Here is a 27,536-nt window from a genome sequence, read left to right as displayed (position 1 = left end):
CGTGTGAACGCAGCCTTACCAATCTTTTAAAAACCTACAGGTTGTAACATTGTACATTAAACAAATCAGAAATTGTACTATAAAGCATAGGAGAAAAAGCAGAGCAATGAACAATTTAACATTAATAGACTGCCATCTAGTGGAGAAACACAAGTAATTCTACTGGCCCATTAGAGAAACATAAAACCAGGATAAAACAATAAAACTGGACAAGTGTAAGGTATAAAGTGACATCGTAACAATTATATTTCTGCTGCACAACTCGCTGATTGCCACCATAATAGAGCAGACGGACAAGTACATATACATATTCAACACTGCTGGAATTGGTAAAAACATCTAAATTTGGACACAAGGGTACTGCTATTAAGCAGAACACAAGTATAGAAATCCATTATGCAGTACAGATTGAGGGTGGACTATAAAGCATAATATGCGGCACTGATGCCCAGCTAGCACTGTTAATGTGATTCACGATGTCATCATTAAATCTGCCTGTGCAGTCTGTAAATGGAATCAATCCTGGAGTGCTAGAATGACTGAAACTGCTAGAACAAGGATGTGGATTATTAAAAAAGAAATATAAAAATTACATTTTCAACCCGACAAGCAAGCGGCTTCCTGACTCCCCAACCCCCACGATCAACAAGTGTTCAGGATTCAGACATTCTACAATGCATCTGACATTAGAGAGGCTATTAAACAAGGAAAATATGGCAAAGTTTGAGCAGAGGCTAAATTTAAGTTCCTAGAAGTGGGTGTGTTGCAATGTAGGGGAACTAAATTTGGTGAAGTTTTAAGGGGTCTGCTAAGTAATTATTATACGGACACTACTAAGTAGATTGAGCAATGTGATGGGCAGTTCTGTGTGTTTAGTGTTATACTATGGACAATCTATTGTAGCTAATAGGTTGGACCTATTGGCCCAACCGTACATAAAGACCCTGCATTAAAGCGTACCAGTCAGATCACTCAAAACACACAAAACTGTTATATGTTGCTCAGTATCTCACCCTGATCTTGTACATATCATGATTATGTGTCTATGGCCTATATTTCTCTCAGAATTAGCTTTATTTCTGAATTATCTTAATGTTGTCGACTAGAAGTAGGGGGGTGGGTCCCTTTCTTCTCCTCAAGTGATAACCACTCCCCCTCCCTCACTCTCCTCAGTCACTGATTTTGGGAGTGAGCATCTGTAACCCTTTCCTTTCTGGTTTTATGCTATACACACACACTCACACAACACTGTGTAATTACAAGCTGTTGCAAAACTACAACTCCCAGCATGCCCACACATCATTTGGCTGTGCAGGCATGCTGGCAATTGTAGTTTTTCAACAGCTGGAGACATGTGATTGTAGTCCCCCTGTATTAGATATATATACACACACACTGACTTCATTTATTCATACAAATGCACTTTACCTAGACAACACAGATTTACACACATACATATATATCCACACACACGTATATACATGCTGGGACACTTTCATCATCTGCTCATAGGCAGCAGTGTACTCCCGCCCCTCCCCCTTCTCCTCAAACAAGGAGACAGTGTGGGAGCCGAACACAGCAGCTTTAGATCTGCCGACCTGTCAATCATGAAGTGGGACCATGATGTAGGTGACGACCAGTGGACACAGCCAGGCTGGTATGTATCCCAAGAGGCAGGGAGGCAGCTTTTTGACTGGCTTTTTCAGTATGAAATACTGATTTTTTTTCTATGAAAGCAATTGCAAAACCTATTGGTTTTGCATGCTTTAGCACAAATCAAAAGTTTTTATATCTTTTTTTATATCTTTTTATATGTAAAACAACTACATGGGAGCTTTTTGGTTGTGTTACAGTCAAGGCTGTTGCCCTGAGCAATACTATTTATAAGAATACAGGTTATTGCCACCATTAGGAAAGGGTCCTCGGTATGGTATAGAGAATAAAACAGAAGGAGGTAAATGAGGTTACCGTACATGGTGTTAGTGCTGGGTGGTATGACCAAAAGTGTATATCACTGTATTTTTCTAAATTATGGTGGTTTCACGTTATTTCAGGGGGGGGGTCCTCAGTATAGTGACAGGTGGTCGGGGGTCCTCACCATGGCACCCGGGTCTCCGGTAACTCTCCTCTATGTCTCCACAGTTCTGCTCGAGTTTCCTGCACCCGCCCTAAAGTCACGTGCCCGCCTGGAGTTGTAGTTCCCTCCAGCTCCTCACAGTCAGTTCAGTGCGGCTCGGACTACACTTCCCAGAGACGCTGTGCGGCCGGACATTTCTCTACGCCATCCCGCATTGGAGTTGGTTGCTATGGAAACGGTATTGCAGTATGTGAAAAATTTTCCTCGTAAAGAAATAACACCCTGGTATGCGGTATGAACCGGTATACCGCCCAGCACTACGTGGTGTGGCCCTTTGTAACTACTACAGAAGTTTTTCCCAGACATGATTTTATGGTCTGACAACGAGAACCCTTGCTGACACAAAAACAAGACCAGTGCTCTATTACCACAGCCTGCCATCAATGGCTCAGTCATGGCCTGCATCAAACCCTCATACAGGCCTCCGGCTAGCCTGGCAACCAATCAGCACCCTCGATTACATCAAGGTATGCATGCCAGATCTGTTTAAATGCCAATCACAACATATAAATGATTAACATTGAAGTCCTTCATTGCTGGCACCTATCAGCTCCAGATAGCAGCCGGATGTGACATGGGCCAGTCTTCCAAGCAAACGTCATACTCCCTCACCTGACTCATCACGAAAATGCATGTCATGGGTCGGAAATGGGTTAGGGCTGACAAAAATCTAGGCGTCAAGGCAAAATTCTCAGTCAGGGTGCTTTCACACTACGATGGTAGTGCACGGTTGCTGGATTCGGTTGGGAGGGGCGAAAACCGGCCGCTCCCGTATCCCAGCCGGATCCTGCCCGAACCCCCTTCATTTCGATGAGCCGACCGGAGTCAAACGCTGACTCCGGTTGTCTCATTTTTGCCCCGTATACGGTTTTCTGATCGGACCGTGGTATACCGACCCAACCGGATCCAGCAACCGTACACTACAATCGTAGTGTGAAAGCACCCTCACTATGGCCACCTAGGATTTGTCAAGCCTGCAAAAAGATAAACAAACAACATGCTTAATCAACAAGGATTCCTCCAACCAAATACTTTTCCAAAATAGAACTATGTTAAAAAGAATAGTTTATTAACACTAACAATATGAAATAGCAAGAAGCACATATTTTTGTGTCCTTGCAGAATACATATCAAGCAGTAAGTCAGTGTTTCCAAACCAGGGTGCCTCCAGCGGTTCAGAACTACAACTCCCAGCATGCCCGGACAGCCGAAGGCTGTCCGGTCATGCTGGGAGTTGTAGTTTTGCAACCGCTGGAGGCACCCTGGTTGGGAAACACTGCAGTAAGTTATGAATTGGAGTCTGATTTTACACACAATAGAAATAGTTACTATCTTGACATAATCCTCTGTACCACAAGACATAACATTAACACCTATTTAGGCTTGATTTCCCCATTCAGCTTTGATGAGATCCTTTTAAGCCACAAGAGAATGCAAGAATAGAAAAAAAATTAAGTCTTTCCTCTACACCACTTCTCCCATTGCATCCACTCCTGGCTTTGTCTCAAAAATAAATGCATGTGGTAATCTATCCCATGAAAAGAATCAGTCAATTATGATAGAAAATGCAAGGTAGAATTGGGATAAAAGGAGATTTGATGCTTCATCATGTACTCACTAATTTGTTTTCTTGCATGTATATTTTCTTAAGCTTGGGACAACCATTGGCTATAATGATCATTCCATCATCAGAGATCTTGTAACACTGCCCAAAATGAATATCTCTCAAATCCTTGCACCTGGAACCCAACTGTGGATGAGAAGAAGATATAAGAATAGAGTATTCTAGAAAATTCATAGAACAAGAATCAAATTGAAGAAGTTTAGTAGAATTTCAGAGACAGTCACAAACAGTTTAGTATTCCGGCATTTAAAAAAAAAAAAAAAAAAAAAAAAAGTAACATATTGTAAAAAGAAGTGTAACTTACATGTTTACGTTACGTATGTCTGAAGTTCTGCCCTGTAGAAGCTCCTTGTTATAGTGCTCCAGCATGCACTGGAGGCAGGGAGACGACTCGCGCAGCTCCCTTCGACTCATCAATATTCCATGAGGCCAACCTCTTCTGTGACATCAGAGCCGAGGGTGGGGGTGGGGGTGGGGGGGGGGGGATGAGAGCTCTGCTCCTTGCTACACCCAGCTCAGACATCACAGAAGGGTGCGGGCCAGGGCAGAATATTCATGAATGCAGAGGGAGGTGCATGAGTTGACTCCCTGCCTCCAATGCGCGATGGAGCAATATAGTAAGGAGCTTCTAACAGGAAGAACTTACACTTCTTCTTACAGCTATTTACAGCATTATAACCCAATATATTGGGTAAAGTGCAGGTGAAATAGCCATCAGATTATCTTTTAAAGGAAGGGAGCACAATAAAAGTTCATTATCAGAACTGCACAATACTTTCATTTTACGAAACTAACATTTGTATTCATGCAGTTCTGTTTTTTTGAGCATCTATTATACTAATAGAGCATCATGTTTTAGTGTTTGGGTATACCACTCATTTTGCTATACATTGTGCTAGGTTTAACATAAGAAAAGGGAATACCAGAGCTCTTTATTGCTATAGACTTGGGTGTTGTCAGTCATCAGTCTGTAAAAATGGTTTTCCAGCATCAATTTATTATTTATTTATTTTTATATGTTGCCTGGGGACAGGGTAAACATAAGGAACAAGTCACAATAATTTACCTCAGTCCCCTAAAGCTCCAGTTCCAGCAACTACCAGCACCGCGCTTTTCACCGCTTCCAGGACGAGACATAGGAAACCCTGCCCATTTAAAAAACTCATCTCGGAAGCAGCAACAAATAGTGACCTGTAGGAGGCTTAAGTCCCTGGAACAGGAGCTGTGTGGACTGAGGTAGGAGAGTATGACAAATTGTTTTTACCCTGACTTTGTGTACACTGCATTATATCGCCCAGTCAGAGGCATATGGGGAAGACGCCTGATGCGACAGAAGGCCAAGATGTATGCAACATACTGTTTCTATATATTTTTTTGGTGTGCGTGGAGGCCCCTTTTTTGCTTTTGGCCTATGCCAGGTTTATATTTGACTGCATATGAAACAAACTGGGGTACTGGGACGTTATCGAGTTTAATGCTTGTACAGAACTTACCCAAAGTCATCATAGTTATATGGTGATCTATCCCTGGTAGGTAGGCCTGCATTTTGCATTGGAATAAAAAGTGTGCCACTGCCACTGCCTACTCCTATGAAGAGGTCATAGCTGATGCACTGTAAGTTTATGCCATATCCTATGTTCGATACATGCATGTGATTACCTTAAAAGACAACTGTAATCGAACACTTTTATATTTGCCCGGGCCTCAAAAACGAACAAAATAAACTCATACATACCTTCCTATGAGCCCCTGTTGGTCCGGCACAGGCCTCACGGTCCGGCAGTGCTGACCTCTTTCCACTTCCTGGGGATGGGGACGCTGCAGAGCCGTCGGCGTATCACGGGCCGCACGATGTCCAGCCCCGGCCGGTGATAGGCTGAGCCCACTGTCATGTAAGGAGCTCTGGCCGACTCCTTACATGACAATGGGCTCAGCCTATCACCGGCCGGGGCGGGACATCGCTGCGGCCGGTGATACGCCGACGGCTCTGCAGCGTCCCCATCCCCAGGAAGTGGAAAGAGGTCAGCACTGCCGGACCGTGAGGCCTGTGCCGGACCAACAGGGGCTCATAGGAAGGTATGTATGAGTTTATTTTGTTTATTTTTGAGGCCCGGGCATATATAAAAGTGTTCCACTACAGTTGTCCTTTAAGTATGTAGCTGTATGTTGGGAGACTATCTAGTTTAAGAACATTATAGTGTGGCTTTACCAGAGGGAGGAGAAACATATTATTGTTTTATGCACTAGATCAGTGTTTCCCAACCAACCTTCAAGTATTGCAAAACTACAACTTCCAGTATGTCCTGATAGGCTTTGGTTATCCAGGCATGCTGGGAGTTGTAGTTTTGCAAAAGCTGAAAGAAAGCAGAAACTACAGACCCATGTATAAGTATCCTTACAGTGAGGGTAAAAATGAGTATAACTAAAAAATTTAAAAATGGAGCTACCGTATATACTCGAGTATAGGCCGAGTTTTTCAGCACGATTTTTCGTGCTGAAAACACCCCCCTCGGCTTATACTCGAGTGAACTCCCCCACCCGCAGTGGTCTTCAACCTGCGGACCTCCAGAGGTTTCAAAACTATAACTCCCAGCAAGCCCGGGCAGCCATCGGCTGTCCGGGCTTGCTGGGAGTTGTAGTTTTGAAACCTTCGGAGGTCCGCAGGTTGAAGACCACTGCGGCCTTCAACATCATCCAGCCCCCTCTCACCCCCTTTAGTTCTGAGTACTCACCTCCGCTCGGCGCTGGTCCGGTCCTGCAGGGCTGTCCGGTAAGGAGGTGGTCCGGTGAGGAGGTGGTCCGGGCTGCTATCTTCACCGGGGAGGCCTCTTCTAAGCGCTTCGGGCCCGGCCTCAGAATAGTCACGTTGCCTTGACAACGACGCAGATACGTCGCTGTCAAGGCAACGGCTCTATTCCGGGCCGGAAGCGCGGAGAAGAGGCGCCCCCGGTGAAGATAGCAGCCCGGACCACCTCCTCACCGGACCACCTCCTTACCGGACAGCCCTGCAGGACCGGACCAGCGCCGAGCGGAGGTGAGTACTCAGAACTAAAGGGGGTGAGAGGGGGCTGGATGATGTTGAAGGCCGCAGTGGTCTTCAACCTGCGGACCTCCGGAGGTTTCAAAACTACAACTCCCAGCAAGCCCGGACAGCCGATGGCTGCCCGGGCTTGCTGGGAGTTGTAGTTTTGAAACCTCCGGAGGTCCGCATGTTGAAGGCCGCAGTGGTCTTCAACCTGCGGACCTCCGGAGGTTTCAAAACTACAACTCCCAGCAAGCCCGGACAGCCGATGGCTGCCCGGGCTTGCTGGGAGTTGTAGTTTTGAAACCTCTGGAGGTCCGCAGGTTGAAGACCACTGAGGGCGAATGATGAGAAGAGGATAATGAAGGGTGGGGGGGTGTGGGGATGATGAAGGGGGGTGGGGATGATGAAGGGGGGTGGTGTGGGATGATTACAAGGGGATGATGAAGGGGGGATGTGTGGGATGATAAGGGGATGTGTGGGATGATGACAAGGGGATGATGAAGGGGGGGGATGTGTGGGATGATGACAAGGGGATGATGAAGGGGGGATGTGTGGGATAAGGGGATGTGTGGGATGATGACAAGGGGATGATGAAGGGGGGATGTGTGGGATAAGGGGATGTGTGGGATGATGACAAGGGGATGATGAAGGGGGGATGTGTGGGATGATGACAAGGGGATGATGAAGGGGGGATGTGTGGGATGAAGGGGGGATGTGTGGGATGATGACAAGGGGATGATGAAGGGGGGATGTGTGGGATGATGACAAGGGGATGATGAGGATGTTAATGACGGGTCTGGATGATGACAGGGGGGGATGAGGTATTTCCCACCCTAGGCTTATACTCGAGTCAATAACTTTTCCTGGGATTTTGGGTTGAAATTAGGGGTCTCGGCTTATACTCGGGTCGGCTTATACTCGAGTATATACGGTACTCAAAAAAAAAAAAAGTCATGAAAAATAAATCACAATCTTTAATTTAGAAATCAACATATTTAATAAAATACATCTAAAAAAGAAGGAATTGAACAATCCCGGGACAGAATGTTATATTGTATTGGAATAAGTAAATAACTACAGCATAATGCAGAAACTAAGTAGGGAAATAGAGGATCTGTGCAAATGTACAATGAATAAAAATGGTAGGCTATACTAGAGGGCGTATAGCTACAAAGGGCCCTATAAAGTGCAAGTTCTTAGTAAGTATATAGCATAACCATAAACCATAGTAGTGAACACAGTCATGGCCGTAAATGTTGCCACCCCTGAAATTTTTCTAGAAAATAAAAGTATTTCTCACAGAAAAGGACTGCAGTAACACATGTTTTGCTATACACATGTTTATTCCCTTTGTGTGTATTGGAACTAAACCAAAAAAGGGAGGAACAAAAAGCAAATTTGACATAATGTCAAACCAAACTCCAAAAATGGGCTGGACAAAATTATTGGCACCATTAACTTAATATATGGTTGCACACCCTTAGGAATAAAGTAACTGAAATCAGTCGCTTCCTATAACCATCAATAAGCTTCTTATACCTCTCAGTCGGATTGTTGGACCATTCTTCCTTTGCAAACTGCTCCAGGTCTCTCTTATTGGAAGGACACCTTTTCCCAACAGCAATTTTAAGATCTCTCCACAGGTAATCAATCAACTTCAGAATTTCAACTTCAGAATTCTCCAGCACCTTGTTGCCATCCATTTCTGGGGTCATTGTCTGCCGAGATCTCGGACGCAAACCCAGATTTCTTACAATGGGCTGTACAGTGTGACCCAAAATCCGTTGGTAATTCTCAGATTTCATGATGCCTCGCACACATTCAAGGCACCCAGTGCCAGAGGCAGAAAAATAACCCCAAAACATAATTGAACCACCACATTACACTGTAGGTAAACAGTAGAATGATGTGCTTTACCAAAAAGCTCTCTCTTTGTCTCATCTGTCCACAAGACATTTTCCAAGAAGGATTTTGGCTTCCTCTGTGTCAGCAGTGGGGTCCTCCTGGGTCTCCTGCCATAGCGTTTCATTTCACTTAAATGTCGACTGGTAGTTCGCGCTGACACTGATTGAATATCTTTGGTACTTGTTTGGGGCTGCTTATCCACCATCCGGACTATCCTGTGTTGACAACTTTCATCAATTTTTCTCTTCCGTCCACGCCCAGGGAGATTAGCTACAGTGCCATGCGTTGTAAACTTCTTGATAATGTTGCGCACTGTGGACAAAGGCAAATCTAGATCTCTGGAGATGGACTTGTAACCTTGAGATTGTTGATATTTTCCACAATTTTGGTTCTCAAGTCCTCAGACAGTTCTCTTCTCTTCTTTCTGTTGTCCATGCTTAGTGTGGCACACAGAGACACACAAAGCAAAGACTAAGTGAACTTCTCTCATTTTATATGCTCTCAGGTGTGATTTCTATATTGCCAACACCTGTTACTTGCTCCAGGTGAGTTTAACCTCTTAAGGACGCAGTGCGTACCTGTACACCCTGTGCCCAGTGCAGATATAAAACACGGGGTCACGCCATGACCCCGCATCATACCAGGACTGTCCCGGCAGCTAATGACAGCTGGGACCCTGTGCTAATAGCGTGCGGCAAAGATCGTTGTGCCGCGCGCTATTAACCCATTAGACGTCTAAAATCAAAGTAAAAGCTCAGTCGGGCTGATCGGGACCATCGCAGTGAAATCGCGATGTCCCGATCAGCTAGAACGCAAGCGGAGGTCCCCTCACCTGCCTCCATCTCATCCGATCGGGGAATGATTGCTCTAAGTCTGAAATCCTGGCTTGAGCAATTGACCGCCGATTACACTGATCTTTGGCATGTCAATGCAAGGCAATGATCTGTGTATGAAATCGGGCTATAACACTGCAAGAAAAAAGAAAAAAAGTTAAGATCATTTAACCCCATCCCTAATAAAAGTAAGAATCACCCACCTTTTCCCATAAAAAAAATAAATAAAAACTGTAAATAAAATTAAACATATGTGGTATCGCCGCGTGCAGAAATGTCCGAACTATAAAAATATATATATAGTTAATTAAAACGCAAAAAAATTCTAAAGTCCAAAATAGCGTATTTTTTGTCACTTTTTATATCATGAAAAAATGAATAAAAAGCAATCAAAAAGTCCGATCAAAATAAAAATGGTATCGATAAAAATTACAGATCACGGAGGAACGAGTGAGCCCTCATACCGGCCCGTACACAGAAAAATGATAGGTGTCAGAAGATGACAATTTTAAACTTATACATTTTCCTGCATGTAGTTGAGAGCTTTTTGTTTTTTTTAAGTAATACAAGGAATATTACAAGGAATATTTATTTTTATTTTTTTAAGTAATACCAAATCAAACCTATATAAGTAGGGTATCATTTTAACTGTATGGACCTACAGAATAAAGATAAGGGGTCGTTTTTACTGAAAAATGCACTGCGTAGAAACGGAAGCCCCCAAAAGTTACAAAATAGCATTTTTTTTTTTCCGTTCAATGTAGAATTGGTGGCGCAAAAAATAAGACATAATATGGAATTTTAGATGCTAAATTTAAAGTGTTATGATTTTTAGAAGGTGATGAGGAAAAAATGAAAATGCAAAAACGGAAAAACCCTGCGTCCTTAAGGGGTTAAAGGAGCACCACATGCTTGAAACAATCTTATTTTTCAACAATTTTGTCAATCATTATGTCCAGCCCATTTTTGGAGTTTGGTGTGACATTATGTCCAATTTGCTTTTGTTTCTCCCTTTTTTGGTTTAGTTCCAATACGCACAAAGGGAATAAACAGTTACAGTTAGAGTAATGGGGTGATAGAAGTCCCAGGATCCCGCCACCCCAACACGTGTTTCGGTCCTGCGACCTTTGTCCGTGACTTTGAGTAGCTCCATTTTTTTTTGTTATTGAACAGCTGAAAGCACACTAGTTGGGAAACACTGCTCAAGATATATATACATTCCGTTCTGAGGAAAGTTCACTATTGATCTGATGACAAAACTACTGGTTTGATGTTTATTATAAAGGTATGTATTAATAGACTTTACTATTGTCGTATTGGGGCACAGTAAGTATGTGCACAACAGTGTTTTCCCATTCATTTCAATAAGCCCCATGCAGAAAAATGATGACACTTCCTTTTCTGCGTGGTACCGCATCTTCCTTTGAAATCAATGTTCTAAAGTAAGGTTGGGTTCCCATTACATTTTTCCCCATATGGGAGTGCATACTGCAGGGGAGAGCTAAAAACTTGTGCTCCCGTATGTAATTCATTTCAATGAGCCGACCGGAGTGAAACGTTCGGTTCAGTCGGCTCATTTTTGCCCCGTATGCGCTTTTTCCCCGCAGGTAATGGGAACCCAGCCTAACAAAATCCATGTGGTTCTGACCGATGCGAAAAAGACATTAGGCTTAGTTTGACTTCATAATAAGTTTTTTTCTATAACTCACAAATGTAAAACTACGGATTCTAGGTCATACCTGTTTGATTGCTTCATCAGTGAGCCGGTCCTGGTTTCCAACGTGAACTTTTTGTAGAGATGTACAATGCGTGGCTAGAGAGATGAGCGAAGAGTCAGACAGCTGCTTACACCGGTAGGCAGTGTATTTCAACAGGCCCGACCATTTGGCTGCCACCATCCCAATCCCAACATCAGTCAAATTTAGACAGTCAGAAATGTTGAGTTCTAGTATGTTCCAAAACCTGGAAGCTATTCTTTCTAATATGTCATCTTTTATCTGTAAAGCAAGTTAAGAATTGGATATTGATTACTTTATCATCCAAAGAATAAAAATAAATAATCAACATAACTATATCTACAATTTATTACAGACACCATGTGCTTTTATTATGACTATATGTAGAGATGAGCGAAGTTACAGTGATTGGATTCGTCACAAACTTCTCGGCTCGGCAGTTGCTGACTTTATCCTGCATAAATAAGTTCAGCTTTCAGGTGCTCCGGTGGGCTGGAGACTCTCTCCAAGGACGGTATCCACCATGAAGCTGAACTCATTTATACAGGCTAAAGTCAGCAACTGCCGAGCCGAGAAGTCTGTAACTTTGCTCATCTCTAATTATATGCATCACAGATTGTGAATATTTACAGAGCGTTTCCCTCAGTGAATCAACTAATGTTAAAGGGATTTTTAGTTCTATCTATATACAATTATAAGGGTAACTTTTAATAAGTCTAGGCAATGCACTGTGAACTAAAAGCATCAGCACCAACAGTACAACTCTATCTGGTTGTTTGCTACAATGTGTCAGTCTGGAGCAGTGTTTCCCAACCAGGGTGCCTCCAGCTGTTGCAAAACGACAACTCCCAGCATGCCCGAACAGCCTTTGGCTGTCCGGGCATGCTGGGAGTTGTCGTCTTGCAATTACTGGAGGCACCCTGGTTGGGAAACACTTGTCTGGAGTCTAGTGTTTAGAGCCCATTAACACTACAAAATCTCTGGCCGGTCATTTTACATATGGGGCTGCCAAAAACCTTATAGATGGACTGAAATGAGAGGGAAGCCTTAGTTTACCTTTAAGATGTACCCTCTCAGACATATACCAATCACTAAGGCATACCCCAACTTCCTTTGTTCCGTATTGGTTTCTCTGCTACTAATGATGGACTTAGCCTAACAACTGGCTGTGAACAACTGACTGTAGAGAAGTGAGACACATATCGGCCAAGACTTACAAGGGGTACTCTGTGTAAAAAAAGAAATTTTTAAACCAACTGGTGCCAAAAAGTTAAAGAGAATTATAAATGACTTCAATTAAAAAATCTTTACCCTTCCAGTACGTATTGGCAGCTGTATGCTACAAAGGAAATTCTTTTCTTTCTGTCCACAGTGCTGACACCTCCATGTCAGAAACTGTCCAGAGCAGGAGAAAATCCTCATAGCAAAACTATGCTGCTCTGGACAGTTCCTGACACGGACAGAGGTGTCAGCAGAGAGCACTGTGGACAAGACAAAAAAGAATTTCCTCTGTAGCATGCAGCTACCAATATATACTGGAAGGGTAAAAATGTTTTAATTGAAGTCATTTATAAATCTTTTTAACTTTTTGGCACCAGTTGGTTTAAAAATTTATTTTCTTACATTCAAATGAAATTCAAAAAGAAAAGATATTTGCTCTGTAGCATACAGCTGCTAATAAGTACTGAAAAGGATTAAGCTTTTTTAATATAAGTAATTTACAAATCTGATTAACTTTCTGGCACCAGTTCATTTAAAATAAAAACATTTTTTTTGTTTTCAAGGGTGGTGGTGGGGGGTAAATAAAATGGTAAATTTGGTAAATAAAATGACTTAAAATTATATTAGACATCACATTGGCTATTACATGGTGGAAAGTGGCTTGAAATGACAGTAAGCATAGTCTGTTGTTCTCTTCATTGTGGTTTAAAAAAAACATACCCTACTGAAATTGCAGAGACCAAATGTAGACAGGACTGTGAGCCATGCACTGAAAAAGTCTATTTATCACTAAGATGACTATAATCAGGAAATATTTACAGCCGCTCACATTTTTTTTCTTTAAATCCATCCTAAGGTTTCCAGTTTTCTCTGATATCTAAAAGAAATCCACTGTGTTTTGTAAAAGGTAAAATACATTTCCCTTTTTTTTGTCTTATGAAAGAAGCGTATGAGAGAAGTAATTTATGTTCAAGCTGTTTTAGCAATTGAAAAAAAAAAAAAAAAAAAAAAAAAAAAAAAGGAAAAGGTTTTTGTCACTACAAACAAAGTGATTCTTCATTGCAGTCTCAAAGTGGGAACTAACAGCATCTAGATGGCTACTATCTGATCAAAATGTTCTCCCATAAGTAACACAAGCTAAGTAATAAAATAAACATCATGGTCAGCAGAAGGAACAACAAAAGCAAACTTTTTATACTCACCTACTATGAAAGCTACCCTAAGTCTGCGATTGTACCCTGGAGCACCGCAGTTCAATGGTGCTAAGGATCTGAATACAGAACATTCCTCCACCATTGTGGGCTTAAGACTTCTTTATTGTTACATTAAAAAAAAAGTGCATAACATTATGTAAAACCATAAAGCACATAACATGCGTCTGTGTTTTACATAACATGCGCTTATAGATCTACATTTGCACCATTTGGGTAAAATGTGCGGTTGTGATCATGGAGGTTAATATTGCGATTTCAATATGAGATTACGATATAATAGATAAATGGTGAAATCCCCCCCCCCCCCCTCCAATTTCATGTCCAATTCGCCATGTCATATAGCCACTCCTCTCATATCAAAATATGAAATGAGGGGGAATTACTATGAAGCAAATTGGCTATATGCAATGGGGGGAAACAGCTATATCAGGGGGAACAACTATTTGAAGGGGGGGGGGTGGACGGCCATATGAGGTGGGGGAGGGGTGGACGGCCAAGTGAGGGGGAGGTGTGATGTTTATATGAGGGGTGGATGGCTATATGAAGGGGGAGGGGGAATGTTTATATGAGGGGTGGATGGCTATAAGAAGGAGGAGGGCTATATGAGGGGGGGGGAGGGGGGCAGCTATAAAAGGGGGATAGCTACATGAAATTTACCCCGTCATATTGTCATCCCCCCCCCCCCCCCCATATACCCATCCCCCCTTATAAAGCCATTCCTCCTCCCTGTTGCCTGTCTTCCCCAGAGCTCAGGAGTGGCGATTTCGCAGCCTGACCCTAGGTGGCTCCACCTCCTGACCTCTACACGCTTGCCACGCAGTGCTGTGAGTCGTTTAACTCCTCCTGCCGCTGCCGGAGCCATAGTTGCCAGAGCCTGAGCTGCTGCTGATGCAGCTGCCACTGCCAGAGCATGGGCCACCGCTGCTACCCTAGCTTAAGCCGCTGCTGAAGCAGGTAATTGCCTAATTTTGAGAAGGGCGAAATCGAAATATTGTAATCCGCAATAATTGCGATTTGATTGCGATATACAGTATTGTGCAGGACTAACCTATATCATGTTATGTGCTTTTTAAATGAAACAATAAATTAACCACTTTGTCGGGTTTGTTACGTTGTCATAGTGAACACTGCACATGTTTATGCCATTACGACCGCCATTGCTTCTTCCCATTTCTTTCTCCACATTGTTATAATTGAATTCATGATAATGTCATTTAGTTGTTTTTCTTTTTTGCTCCAAAAAAAATAAAACTTCTATTCTGAAAAATAAACAATAAATTAAGGATGTAAGTCAATAACAGTGCTGGAGCAAGTTCTGTTCTGTATTAAGACTCTTACAAGGGTTGTGTTAAAAGTGATTCCACTTTCTAATCTATCTATAGATCTAAAATATATTAGATCTAAAACTCAATGGCCTTAATTACTAACATGATCCAAGCTCTCTATCGGGTTATGCGACACAATTTGTGTCACACGTCCTCAGCGACACATTTTACTGGTAAAAACCCAACGGTTTTCCAATTACTCAGTATTTTTTTAACCCGACTAAAGGGGCGTGGTTTGCATAATTAGGGGAGTGTTCCCGACATTTTCCTGAAAACCCAACAGTTGTATTTAAAAAACCCACCAGAAAAATAGTGAATCACTGAACTTGAAAACCCGACTGCCTTGAGGTGTGGGGAATCTGTTAAAAAGTGTGGGTTTTTTGAAAATCCTCTTACTTTGTCCCCTTAGTAGCTTTTTATATAATTTTTTTATTTTTAAATTTTTTTTTTGCAATTTTTTTTGTTTGTTTGTTTGTTAACCCATTAACGACCATTAATGTAAAATTATGTCCTTTGTTACTTTGCTTCATTTATTTGCTTTACGCTTTATTTTTCCTGTGCAACACTTTTTTCCCCCGTTCGACAAAATTTAATATCGTGAGACAGAATTTTCCCAACATGTGTGAAACATTGATAAATACGTGTGAGAAAGAAAATAGTCCGGGAAAAAAAATTATACTCTGAAAATAACCACACACTCTTAGTAAATCAGGGCGAATGTGTGTATGTGTGTATGTGTGTATGTTCCAGAATCATGTCCAAACGGCTGAAGATATTAACATGAAACTTGGCACACGTTATTTATAAGTCAACAACAAATATAGAATAGGTAATTTAACCCTTACTCATGCCCATTTGCCAGGGTCAGGGTTTTTGTTTAAAGTCCCATGCAAATCTATGGGAAATGTATGTTCCCATATAACTTCCATACAGCTGGAGATATTTCAATAATACCTGGTACACATATTACTTATAAGTCAAATAAAAATATATAATTAAATTAACCCTTATCTACACCCTTATATAAAAGATGGATTTTTGTTTCAAGTCTCATGTAAGTATATGGGACTTCCATTACCTTACTCCACAAGCTCCGCTCTGCATCTCCTGGTGAATGTGTCAGTCTGGCTTGCAAGCCAGATCCCATCTCACAAAGACACGCCAACTGTTAAGCCCCACCCCTTTTATAATGTACCCTTTTTGTGTATCGGTCTGTCTTGCAAATCATGCCTAGTCCCACAAAGCCAAGTCCCTTTCTATTTTCAGTTTACAATATCTTGACAACAATATCTTGACAACAATATATGAGGACTGGATATGAAGTCAAAAGCTTCCTCCTTTGTTGATTTTCCTCCCAAACAAGGATTATGAAGGAAAAATCCACACACATATAACAAAAGGGGTGGGAAAGCCGGCACTGTAAGTGGACTTCTAGTCCCACGGTGGGTGCTCAGCTGTAATAGGTTCGAAACTCCAAAACCTTCTTAGATCAAAAATTGAAAAAAGAAGACAGCAGCACTCCAAAAAATACAAAAAATAGTGTTCTTTATTCACCCAAAATGTTCATTGCGACGTTTCAGCCTCACAGTGAGGCCTTTTTTCGTATTTTTTGGAGTGCCGCTGTCTTCCTTTTTCAATATATTAGATAGATACAGATATATATATATATATATATATATATATATATATATATATATATATATATATATATCTCACACACATACATAGATACACACCCAAAATATTACCACTTTGCCAGAGGAGACAGCAGTACATGTCTCCGATGCTTAACCCGTTCAGGATCCATGACGTAACGTTACGTCCCGACACCCTGGGTCTTAAGGACCCATGACGTACAGTTATGTCATGGGCAGTTCCGGTCCCCGCCGGGCGGAGATCGGACCGGGATACCTACTGAAATCATTCAGCAGGCATCCTGTGCAAATGCCCAGGGGGGTCATCACCCCCCCCCCCCCCCCCATGTCGGCAATTTGCGCGATTCCGGGTCATTACGGGTCTATAGTGACCCGGAATATAAGGGGGATCGCGGATGTCTAAGACACCCAGGATCCCCCTGAAGCGATAGGAGTGAGGTGGCATGGGTGCCACCCCTTCTATCCCTGCTATTGGTGGTCTAGACGCGACCACCAATAGCAGATCGGGGGCGGGGGGGGTTAACTTTCGTTTTCCCTGTCCTGCCCTCCCACAATAGGCGGGGCAGGACGGGGGAAACGACGGGGACCGGCGCCAAAGATCCACTTACCGATCCTGGCGGGCGACGGAGGCTGCGGGTGACGGAGATCGGCGGGCGGCGATTACGTGCGGCTGGATCCGACGGAAGCCGGTGAGTTGACTAGCAACATCTGGGAGGGTACAGTTTGAGACCATTATACAGTGGTCTCTAACTGTAGCCCTCCAGATGTTGCAAAACTACAACTCCCAGCATGCCCCAACGACTGTTTGCTGTCAGGGCATGCTGGGAATTGTAGTTTTGCAACAGCTGGAGGACCACAGTTTGGAGATCACTTTGCAGTGTTCTCTAAAACTGTAGCCCTCCAGTTGTTGCAAAACTGCAAATCCCAGCATGTCCAAACAGCAACCAGCTGTCTCGGCATGCTGGGAGTTATAGTTGCGTACCTCCAGCTATTGCATAACTACATCTCCCAGCATGCCCTTCGGCGATCAGTACATGCTGGGAGTTGTAGTTTTGCAACAGCTGAAGGCAGTCTGGTTGGAAAATACTGAGTTAGGTAACAGAACCTAACTGAAGGTTTTCCAACCAGTGTGTCTCCAGCTGTTGCAAAAGTACAACTCCCAGCATGCACGGTCTGTCAGTACATGCTGGGAGTTGTAGTTTTGAAACAGCTGGAGGTTTGCCCCCCCCCCCATGTGAACGTACAGGGTACATTCACACGGGCAGGCTTACAGTAAGTTTCAAGCTTCAAGTTTGGGCTGCGGCAAATTTTTCGCCACAATTCAAACTAGTAGCGGGAAACTCACCGTAACACGTCAGTGCGAATGTACCCTAAAAACACTCCACTAACACATAATAAAGAGTAAAACACTACATATACACCCCTTACACTGTACCCCCCCCCCCCCCAATAAAAATTTAAATCGTATTGTATGGCAGTGTTTCCAAAACGGCGCTTCCAGCTGTTGCAAAACAACAACTCCCAGCATTTCCGGACAGCCACTGACTGTCCAGGCATGCTGGGAATTTAGCAACAGCTGGAGGCACCCTGTTTGGGAATCACTGGTGTAGAATACCCCTATGTCCACCCCTATGCGATCCCTAATTTAGTCCTCAAATGCGCATGGCGCTTTCTCATTTTGGAGCCCTGTCGTATTTCAAGGAAACAGTTTAGGGCCACATATGGGATATCTCCATACTTGGGAGAAATTGCACTACAAATTTTGGGGGGCTTTTTCTCCTTTTACCCCTTATTAAAAGGAAAAAATGGGGCTACATCAGCTTGTTAGTGTAAAAAAAAATAAAAAAATTTACACTAACATGCTGGTGTTGCTCTATACTTTTTATTTTCACAAGCGTTAAAAGGAAAAAAAGACCCCCAAAATTTGTAACGCAATTTCTCCTGAGTACAGAAATACCCCATATGTGGGCGTAAAATGCTCTGCGGGCGCACAACAAGGCTCAGGAGTGACAGCGCACTATGTACATTTGAGGCCTAAATTGGTGATTTGCACAGGGGTGGCTGATTTTACAGCTGTTCTGACATAAACGCAAAAAAATAAATACCCACATGTGATCCCATTTTGGAAACTACACCCCTCACGTAATGTAATAAGGGGTACAGTGAGCATTTACGCCCCACATGTGTCTGTCAGGTTTTTGGAACAGTGGTCCGTGAAAATGAAAAATTTAATTTTTCATTTGCACAGCCCACTGTTCCAAAGATCTGTCAAACGCCAGTGGGGTGTAAATACTCACTGCACCCCTTATTAAATTCTGTGAGGGGTGTAGTTTCCAAAATAGGGTCACATGTCGGGGGGGGTCCACTGTTCTGGCACCAAGGGGGGCTTTGTAAACGCACATGGCCCCTGACTTCCATTCCCAAAAATTTTTTCCCAAAAGCTCAATGGCGCGCCTTCTCTTCTGAGCATTGTAGTGCACCAACAGAGCGCTTGACGTCCACACATGGGGTATTTCCATACTCAGAAGAGATGGGGTTACAAATTTTTTTTTTTTTCTGCTATTAACCCTTGCAAAAATGTGAAATTTGGGGGGGAAGCACACATTTTAGTGAAAAAAAAAAATTTTTTTTTTAAATATGCAAAAGTCGTGAAACCCCTGTGGGGTATTAAGGCTCACTTTATTCCTAGTTACGTTCCTCAAGGGGTCTAGTTTCCAAAAAAGGGGTCTAGTTTCCAAAATTTGCTCTCAAAAAGCCAAATATGACACCTCTTCTGAGCATTGTAGTTCGCCCATAGTGCACTTCAGGTCAACTTATGGGGTACCTCCTTACTCAGAAGAGATGGGGTTACAAATTTTGGGGGGGTATTTTCTGCTACTAACCCTTGCAAAAATGTGAAATTTGGGGGGAAACACACCTTGTGTACCTGGGACTTAACGCACAGGACGTACCTGTACACCCCGAATCTCGCCGCAGTTATGACGTCAGTGCAGGAGCTGCACTCGCATCATAGACCAGAAGGTCAGGGCAAGCAGCACAGAAGCGTAGTCAGGAACGTAGCAAATGGTCAGTAGGCAGGCGGCAAGGAGCAAGGTCAGGTCACAGAGCAAAGGATCAGATACACAGCAAGGCAATAACAGGAATGCTATCTCTCAGGCTCAAGGCAACAAAGATCCGGCAGGGAAGTGAGGAGGGTGGAAGAATTTATCAATGAGCCACAGGTGAATTACACTAATGAGCGCACTGGCCCTTTAAATCTTAAAGCTCCGGCGTGCGCCCCAGGGGACGGGAACGTGCGTGCGGGGGCAAGAGAAGCACCAGGTGAGTGACTGGGGCTCAAATGTGCAAAAAAAATAAATAAATGTCCAAAAATATAGATTTTTAATCAAATAACTAAAAGTGATAAAAATAACATCAAAACAGAAATGGTACCAATAAAAACTACAGGTCACGGCGCAAAAATTGAGCCCTCATACATGCAAGTATACAGAAAAATAATGAAGTTATAGAGGTCAGAACAGGACAATTTTAAATATACTAATTTTGTTCAATAAAGTTTGACTTTAGAAGCAGCGCAGTTGGTTCCAAGTATCAGCAGGATCACCACTTCTCCCCACATCTGAAGCCGGGCCAGTATGTAATGCTTGCTGCATTTTTCCCACATTGACCCATAGTTTATAAGGGGGTGATGCTTTTTTTTATTATTATCAGCATGGAGTCTTTAATTTCAGATTACTTAAATTCACAAAATAATTTAACCAAAAAAAAATCTAATAAATACAATAAAAATACTATTAAAAAAGTGGGCGGGGCAATGCATTTTCAGTTTTCAGACAAGCACAGCCTAAATTTTTGGTTTCAGCCCAAAATTTACTTTCGGTGCATTCCTACTCTTGTCCACAGGTCGTGTGTAGTAACTCAGCTAAATTCCATTCATTTTAATGGAGCCAAGCTGCAAGACAAGAAACATATGGACAGAAGTGGTGCTAATTTTGCAAGAAAGAAGCAGCATTTTTTTTTTATATATATATATATCCTTGACAACCACTTTAAAAACAACAGTGTTGATTTTCCAAAAAAAACGCTGGCTGTGTGACACCAGCCTTAAATAGGTTGTACCATTCTTTAAAAGGGATTGTCCCACCAATTTTAATATATGTAATAATATAGTACTCACTGAGACAACATTTTCCAATATATTTGTTTTATATCTATTGCCTTGTTTAAAAGTATTCCCCTACCTGTTGCCCATGTGCCTGCCTTGTTATCAATATACAGCCATTACAGCGCACAGCACTCCTGAGAAGCATGGGCCATGTATGCATGGTTGGTTTTTCCGCTTCCCATTCCTGTGCAGCACTTCTCTTCTGTGCATGTCAGACACTAGGCTTCAGCCTTTAGTCTCTGCACAAACACTGAAAAACAATCTGCTTCTCTGGTCTCCAATGCGGTCACTTCACTCTCCTGCTCTGTCAGTTTGCCTGACCCTCTATCCAAAAGCCTGAACTGGAGGCTCCAAATGTTTTGTAATGTGATGTAAGATTCTGATGACTACACCTGGGTGTCTATTTGTATTTATTAATATGCAATAAGAAAAATTCTGGATAAACACTGTTGGTAAAATAAGCAATTTTGGATTGTGGATGATTGTATACGAGTATCCCAAAAGAAATCCCAGCATGCTTGAGAAAGGCACGACATTTGTCGAAACATTGCATTTTGTACTGGTGGAATAAATCCTCAGATCATTTCACTATCTGGACCATCTAACAGTGCTGTGATTCTTTTTGGAATTGTATTTCAACCCTGTAACAACAGCACCACCAGAGAGATGGACTCCTCCTCCAGGAACAGGAAACCTAGAGTATAAAAAGAATGCACCTCCCTCTCTGCCTCAGTGGTTTCCTGTTCCTGCAGGAAGCCTGAAGTAGTCCATGCCTCTGATGGTATGGATATCATGATGGTTGGGAGAGCATTCTGGACCTCCAATAACACCCTGGTTGGGGGGTTTCCCTTCTGTGCCCCCAGTTGCCATATGCTCGCACCGCCCCCAGCCTTCCTTCTCCCTCCGCCTCTTCATCTAAAGTATGTGCGTGGCCGGCCTGTAGCTGTGGGTCAGGCTGCGCTTTTAACCTTGAGACCTAGCTGACGAAGAGGAGGTCCGGAGCTCTGGCAGAGTCACGCAGAGAGCTCTGTGGCTGCGGCCTTCCTTGAGGCGAGGCTAAGAGGTCACATTACGTGACGGCTGGGGAGGAGAGAGGGGTGCACATGACTGTGGATGTGACGTCAGACGCTGCAGTCTGGGCCTTCCAGGGCGACAGTTTTTAAAAAAAAAGGAAATCCTTTCTGCTGCCCTGCCTCCATTGCACAGAGGACAACCGTCTGGAAGCTGAAGCTGGAGCTGCTGGCCTCAAGGAGGGAGAAGTGTGAAGAAGGATGAGCTCCACTGAGGAGGATTCTTCCAAGCAGGACCGTGAAGATTCCAAGACTACTTCCACGGTACTGTCTCTCGCGGAGGGGCGAGTGTTATGGCTCTTTTTTGTTCCATTTTTTTCTTATTATGTTATTTCTTAGGATACTCCTAGGAAAGTGGTTAAGAAGACTAAACATAAGAAATGCCTTATGTGTAAAGTTGCATTAACACCTGATTACTAGAGATGAGCGAACTTACAGTAAATTTGATTCGTCACGAACTTCTCGGCTCGGCAGTCGATGACTTATCCTGCATAAATTAGTTCAGCTTTCAGGTGCTCCCATGGGCTGGAAAAGGTGGATACAGTCCTAGGAGACTCTTTCCTAGGACTGTATCCTCCCTTTCCAGCCCACCGGAGCACCGGAAAGCTGAACTAATTTATGCAGGAGAAGTCAGCAACCGCCGAGCCGAGAAGTTCGTGACGAATCAAATTTACTGTAAGTTCGCTCATCTCTACTGATTACTATAAGCCTAACTGTCCAGCTTGTATTAACAGTATCATTGCTGAAGAGGAGTGCAGGTGTAATTATTTAAGAAAAAAAGTTATTTAAATTTATTGTGTTAAATTTTAGAATCCCCGTCATTGATTATGCAGATGCAAGACATTGTTAAGAGCCAGATAGGGTCCGTCCTTAAAAGGGTTTCTACCAGTTGTTACCCCTTCGCAGCCAGTAATGGCCCCTTCTGTCCCAGGTAATATTGAGGAGGAAGAAGGTTTGATTTCTGTTCATTCTGATTCAGGTATTTCTTTTATCCGATATTGGGTTGTTCAGTTTATTATATACTATGGGTGTTCATAGTTATATATTCCCTACAGGGGAAGGACTCACGTTCATCAGAGGATGACTTTTCAGGAAAGCCTCTTTTTCTGTCAGAGGATTCTGAGCAATTGATTAGGGCTGTAAGATCCACCATGGGGCTTGAGGAAACAAAAGAGCATAAGTCTTTTCAAGACATCATGTTCAAGAAGAAAAAAAAACGTAGTGTTTTCCCGGTTCATAGAACCATTTCTCAATTAAGAAAGAATGGGAGACTCCGGATAAGAAAACCTTCATTCCTAGGGCAATTAAAAGAAAATACCCTCTTTCAGAGGCCGACATTAAGTATTGGGATCACCCTCCTAAGATTGATGTGGCAAAAGGGCTGGGGAGAATGCAGGGGGCACTTTAAAACCCACAGTCGCTGGTACCACTGTTGCAAGATCCCTGGTGATGTGGGTTGACCAGTTGTCTTTATTTGTGCAAAATCATGTGCCCAAAGAGCAGACTCTTTCCTTAATGTCTACAATTAAAAAAGCTTCTGCTTTTCTGGCGGATTCATCTACAGATGCCGTTAGGTTATCCTCCAAATCTGCAGCACTTACCAACTCCGCCAGAAGAGTGCTATGGATAAAAAATTGTTCAGGAGACAGTGGTTCAAAAAGTAAGTTATGTGCCATTCCCTGCGAGGGAGAATTTTTGTTTGGTTCTGTCCTCTCTGACGTGTTAGACAAGGCTGGGGATAGGAAGAAAGGGTTCTAATGTTCCCAACCTCCAAGACAAAATTAGCCTTTTCACTTTAAAGGGAAGAGAGGAGGTCAGATAAAAAAAAATTGAGATCCTTCTAACAAGTGGAAGTTTTCTCTTAACCCCTTAAGGACCCAGCCAATTTTCACTGTAGGACCCAGCCATTTTTTGCACATGACCACTGTCACTTTAAACATTAATAACTCTGGGATGCTTTTACCGTTCATTCTGATTCAGAGATTGTTTTTTCATGATATATTCTACTTTATGTTAGTGGTAACATTTTGTCGATACTTGCATCATTTCTTGGTGAAAAAAATTCCAAAATTTGACGAAAAAAATTGATAATTTAGCATTTTATTTTTTTACTTTGAAGCTCTCTGCTTAGAAGGAAAATGAATATTCCAAATAAATTATATATAGATTCACATATACAATATGTCTACTTTATGTTTCCATCATAAAGTTGACATGTTTTTACTTTTGGAAGACATCAGAGGGCTTCAAAGTTCAGCAGCAATTTTCCAATTTTTCACAAAATTTTCAAAATCAAAATTTTTCAGGAACCAGTTCTGTTTTGAAGTGGATTTGAAGGGCCACAAATGACCCCATTATAAAAACTGCACCCCTCAAAGTATTTAAAATGACATTCAAAAGGTTTGTTAACCCTTTAAGTGTTTCACAGGAATAGCAGCAAATTGAAGGAGGAAATTCAAAATCTTCATTTTTTACACTGGCATGTTCTTGTAGACCCAGTTATTGAATTTTTACAAGGGGTAAAAGGCGAGAAATCTTCCTAAAATGTGTAACCCAATTTCTCTCGAGTAAGAAAATACCTCATATGTGTATGTCAACTGTTCGGCGGGTGCAGTAGAGGGCTCAGAAGGGAAGGAGCGACAGTGGGATTTTGGAGAGTGTGTTTTTCTGATATGGTTTTTGGGGGGGGCATGTCACATTTAGGAAGCCCCTATGGTGCCAGAACAGCAAAAAAAAAAACAAAAAAAAAAAAACACATGGCATACCATTTTGGAAACTAGACCCCTTGAGGAACGTAACAAGGAATAAAGTGAGCCTTAATACCCCACAGGGGTTTTACGACTTTTGAATATGTAAAAAAAAAAAAAAATTTTCACTAAAATGTGTGCTTCCCCCCCAAATTTCACATTTTTGCAAGGGTTAATAGCAGAAAAGACCCCCCCAAATTTGTAACCCCCATCTCTTCTGAGTATGGAAATACCCCATGTGTGGACGTCAAGCGCTCTGCTGGTGCACTACAATGCTCAGAAGAGAAGGAGCACCATTGAGCTTTTGGGAAAAAAATAGTTTGGAATGGAAGTCAGGGGCCATGTGCGTTTACAAAGCCCCCCTTTGTGCCAGAACAGTGGACCCCCCCCCCCCCCACATGTGACCCTATTTTGGAAACTACACCCCTCACAGAATTTAATAAGGGGTGCAGTGAGTATTTACACCCCACTGGCGTTTGACAGATCTTTGGAACAGTGGGCTGTGCAAATGAAAAATTACATTTTTCATTTTCACGGACCACTGTTCCAAAAACCTGACAGACACATGTGGGGCGTAAATGCTCACTGTACCCCTTGTTACATTAAGTGAGGGGTGTAGTTTCCAAAATGGGGTCACATGTGGGGGGGGGGGCTCCATTGTTCTGGCACTATGGGGGCTTTGTAAACACACATGGCCTTCAATTCCGGACAAATTTTCTCTTCAAAAGCCCAATGGCGCTCCTTCTCTTCTGAGCATTGTAGTTCGCTTGCAGAGCACTTTACATCCACATATGGGGTATGTTCTTACTCAGAAGAAATGGGGTTACAAATTTTGGGGGGCTTTTTCCCTATTCTCCCTGGTGAAAATGAAAAATGTTGGGTAACACCAGCATTTTAGTGAAAAAATTTTTTTTTTCATTTTTCCATCCAACTTTGAAGAATTTTCATTAAACACCTGTGGGGTGTTAAGGCTCACTTTACCCCTTGTTGCGTTCCGTGAGGGGTTTAGTTTCCAAAATGGGGTCACATGTGGGTATTTCTTTTTTTGCATTTATGTCAGAACCGCTGTAAAATCAGCCACCCCTGTGCAAATTTAGGCCTGAAATGTACATGGTGCGCTCTTACTCCTGAGCCTTGTTGTGCGCCCGCAGAGCATTTTACGCCCACATATGGGGTATTTCCGTACTCAAGGGTTTTTCCTTTTAACGCTTGTGAAAATAAAAAGTATTGGGCAACAGCAGCATGTTAGTGTAAAATTCTTTATTTTTTTACACTAACAAGCTGGTGTCGCCCCCAACTCTTCCTTTTCATAAGGGGTAAAAGGAGAAAAAGCCCCCCAAAATTTGTATTTCAGTTTCTCCTGAGTACAGAAATACCCGATGTGTGGCCCTAAACTGTTTCCTTGAAATACGAAAGGGCTCCGAAGTGAGAGAGCACCATGCGCATTTGAGGACTAAATTAGGGATCGCATAGGGAATCACTGGCGTAGAATACCCCTAACAGGGTGCCTCCAGCTGTTGCTAAATTCCCAGCATGCCTGGACAGTCAATGACTGTCCGGAAATGCTGGGAGTTGTTTTGCAACAGCTGGAGGCTCCATTTTGGAAACACTGCCATACAATACGTTTTTCATTTTTATTGGGGGGGAAAGTGTAAGGGGGTGTATATGTAGCGTTTTACTCTTTATTATGTGTTTGTGTAGTGTTTTTAGGGTACATTCGCACTGGCGTGTTACAGTGAGTTCCCCGCTAGGAGTTTGCGGTGCGGCGAAAAGTTTGCCGCAGCCCAAACTTGAAGCAGGAAACTTACTGTAAACCTGCCCGTGTGAATGTACCCTGTACGTTCAATGGGGGGGGGCAAACCTCCAGCTGTTTCAAAACTACAACTCCCAGCATGTACTGACAGACCGTGCATGCTGGGAGATGTACTTTTGCAACAGCTGGATGCACACTGGTTGGAAAACCTTCAGTTAGGTTGTTACCTAACTCAGTATTTTCCAACCAGTGTGCCTCCAGCTGTTGCAAAACTACAACTCCCAGCATGTACTTATCGCCGAAGGGCATGCTGGGTGATGTAGTTATGCAATAGCTGGAGGTACAAAACTACAACTCCCAGCATGCCCAGACAGCAAACAGCTGTTTGGGCATGCTAGGAGTTGTAGTTTTGCAAGATCTGAAGGGCTACAGTTTAGAGACCACTATATAGTGGTCTCAAACTGTAGCCCTCCAGCTGTTGCAAAACTACATATTCCAGCCTCTGTCGCCAGCCCGGATGGGTAAGTGGATCCTTCGGTGCCGGTCCCCGTCGTTTCCCCGTCCTGCCCCGCCTATTGTGGGTGGGCAGTATGGGGAAAACGAAAGTTAACCCCCCCCCGCCCCCGATCTGCTATTGGTCGTCGCTTCTGGCGACCAATAGCAGGGGTGGCACCCCTGCCACCTCACTCCTATCCCTTCAGGGGGATCGTAGGTGTCTTAGACAACCGCGATCCCCCTTATATTCCGGGTCACCATAGACCTGTAATGACCCGGAATTGCGCAAATCGCAAGTGTGAATTCCCTTGCGATTTGCCGTGATCGCTGACATGGGGGGTCTGATGATTTCAGCAGGCATCCCGGTCTGATCCTCGCCCGGTGCACCGCGGGGACCCGAACTGCCCATGACGTAACTGTACGTCATGGGTCCTTAAGACTCAAGGTGTCGTGACATATCGTTACGTAATGGGTCCTGTAGGGGTTAAGGGGAGTGGCCTTATGTTCAATCAGCCTAGCACTTCCACCAAAAATCCTGACTCCCAATGACGGGATCTCCAAGTAGGTGGCAGACTTAAGGAGTTTTTTCCAGAGTGGGAAAAAATTTCAAATAGTTCCTGGATAATCCAAA

The 27,536-nt window shown here is 43.1% G+C and overlaps 1 protein-coding gene across 5 annotated transcripts in view; it reads right to left on the bottom strand.

Moving 5' to 3' along the window:
* FBXL17 (F-box and leucine rich repeat protein 17) overlaps positions 1 to 27,536 on the bottom strand; it is a 743,798-nt gene that overhangs the window by 700,779 nt on the left and 15,483 nt on the right. For all 5 annotated transcript variants that reach the window (XM_056537501.1, XM_056537502.1, XM_056537500.1 and 2 more), the window contains exons 3-4: positions 11,264 to 11,521; positions 3,756 to 3,887 (exon numbers count right to left, since the gene is read on the bottom strand). In XM_056537501.1, coding sequence (XP_056393476.1) covers positions 3,756 to 3,887; positions 11,264 to 11,521 — 390 coding nt within the window. The remainder of the gene's footprint in view (positions 1 to 3,755; positions 3,888 to 11,263; positions 11,522 to 27,536) is intronic.

The sequence above is a fragment of the Hyla sarda genome, chromosome 1, assembly GCF_029499605.1.
Source record: "Hyla sarda isolate aHylSar1 chromosome 1, aHylSar1.hap1, whole genome shotgun sequence".
NCBI classification, from domain to species: Eukaryota; Metazoa; Chordata; class Amphibia; order Anura; family Hylidae; genus Hyla; species Hyla sarda.
The sequence above is the reverse complement of the archived record's forward strand: the minus strand, read 5'-3'. Positions and strand labels throughout refer to the sequence as shown.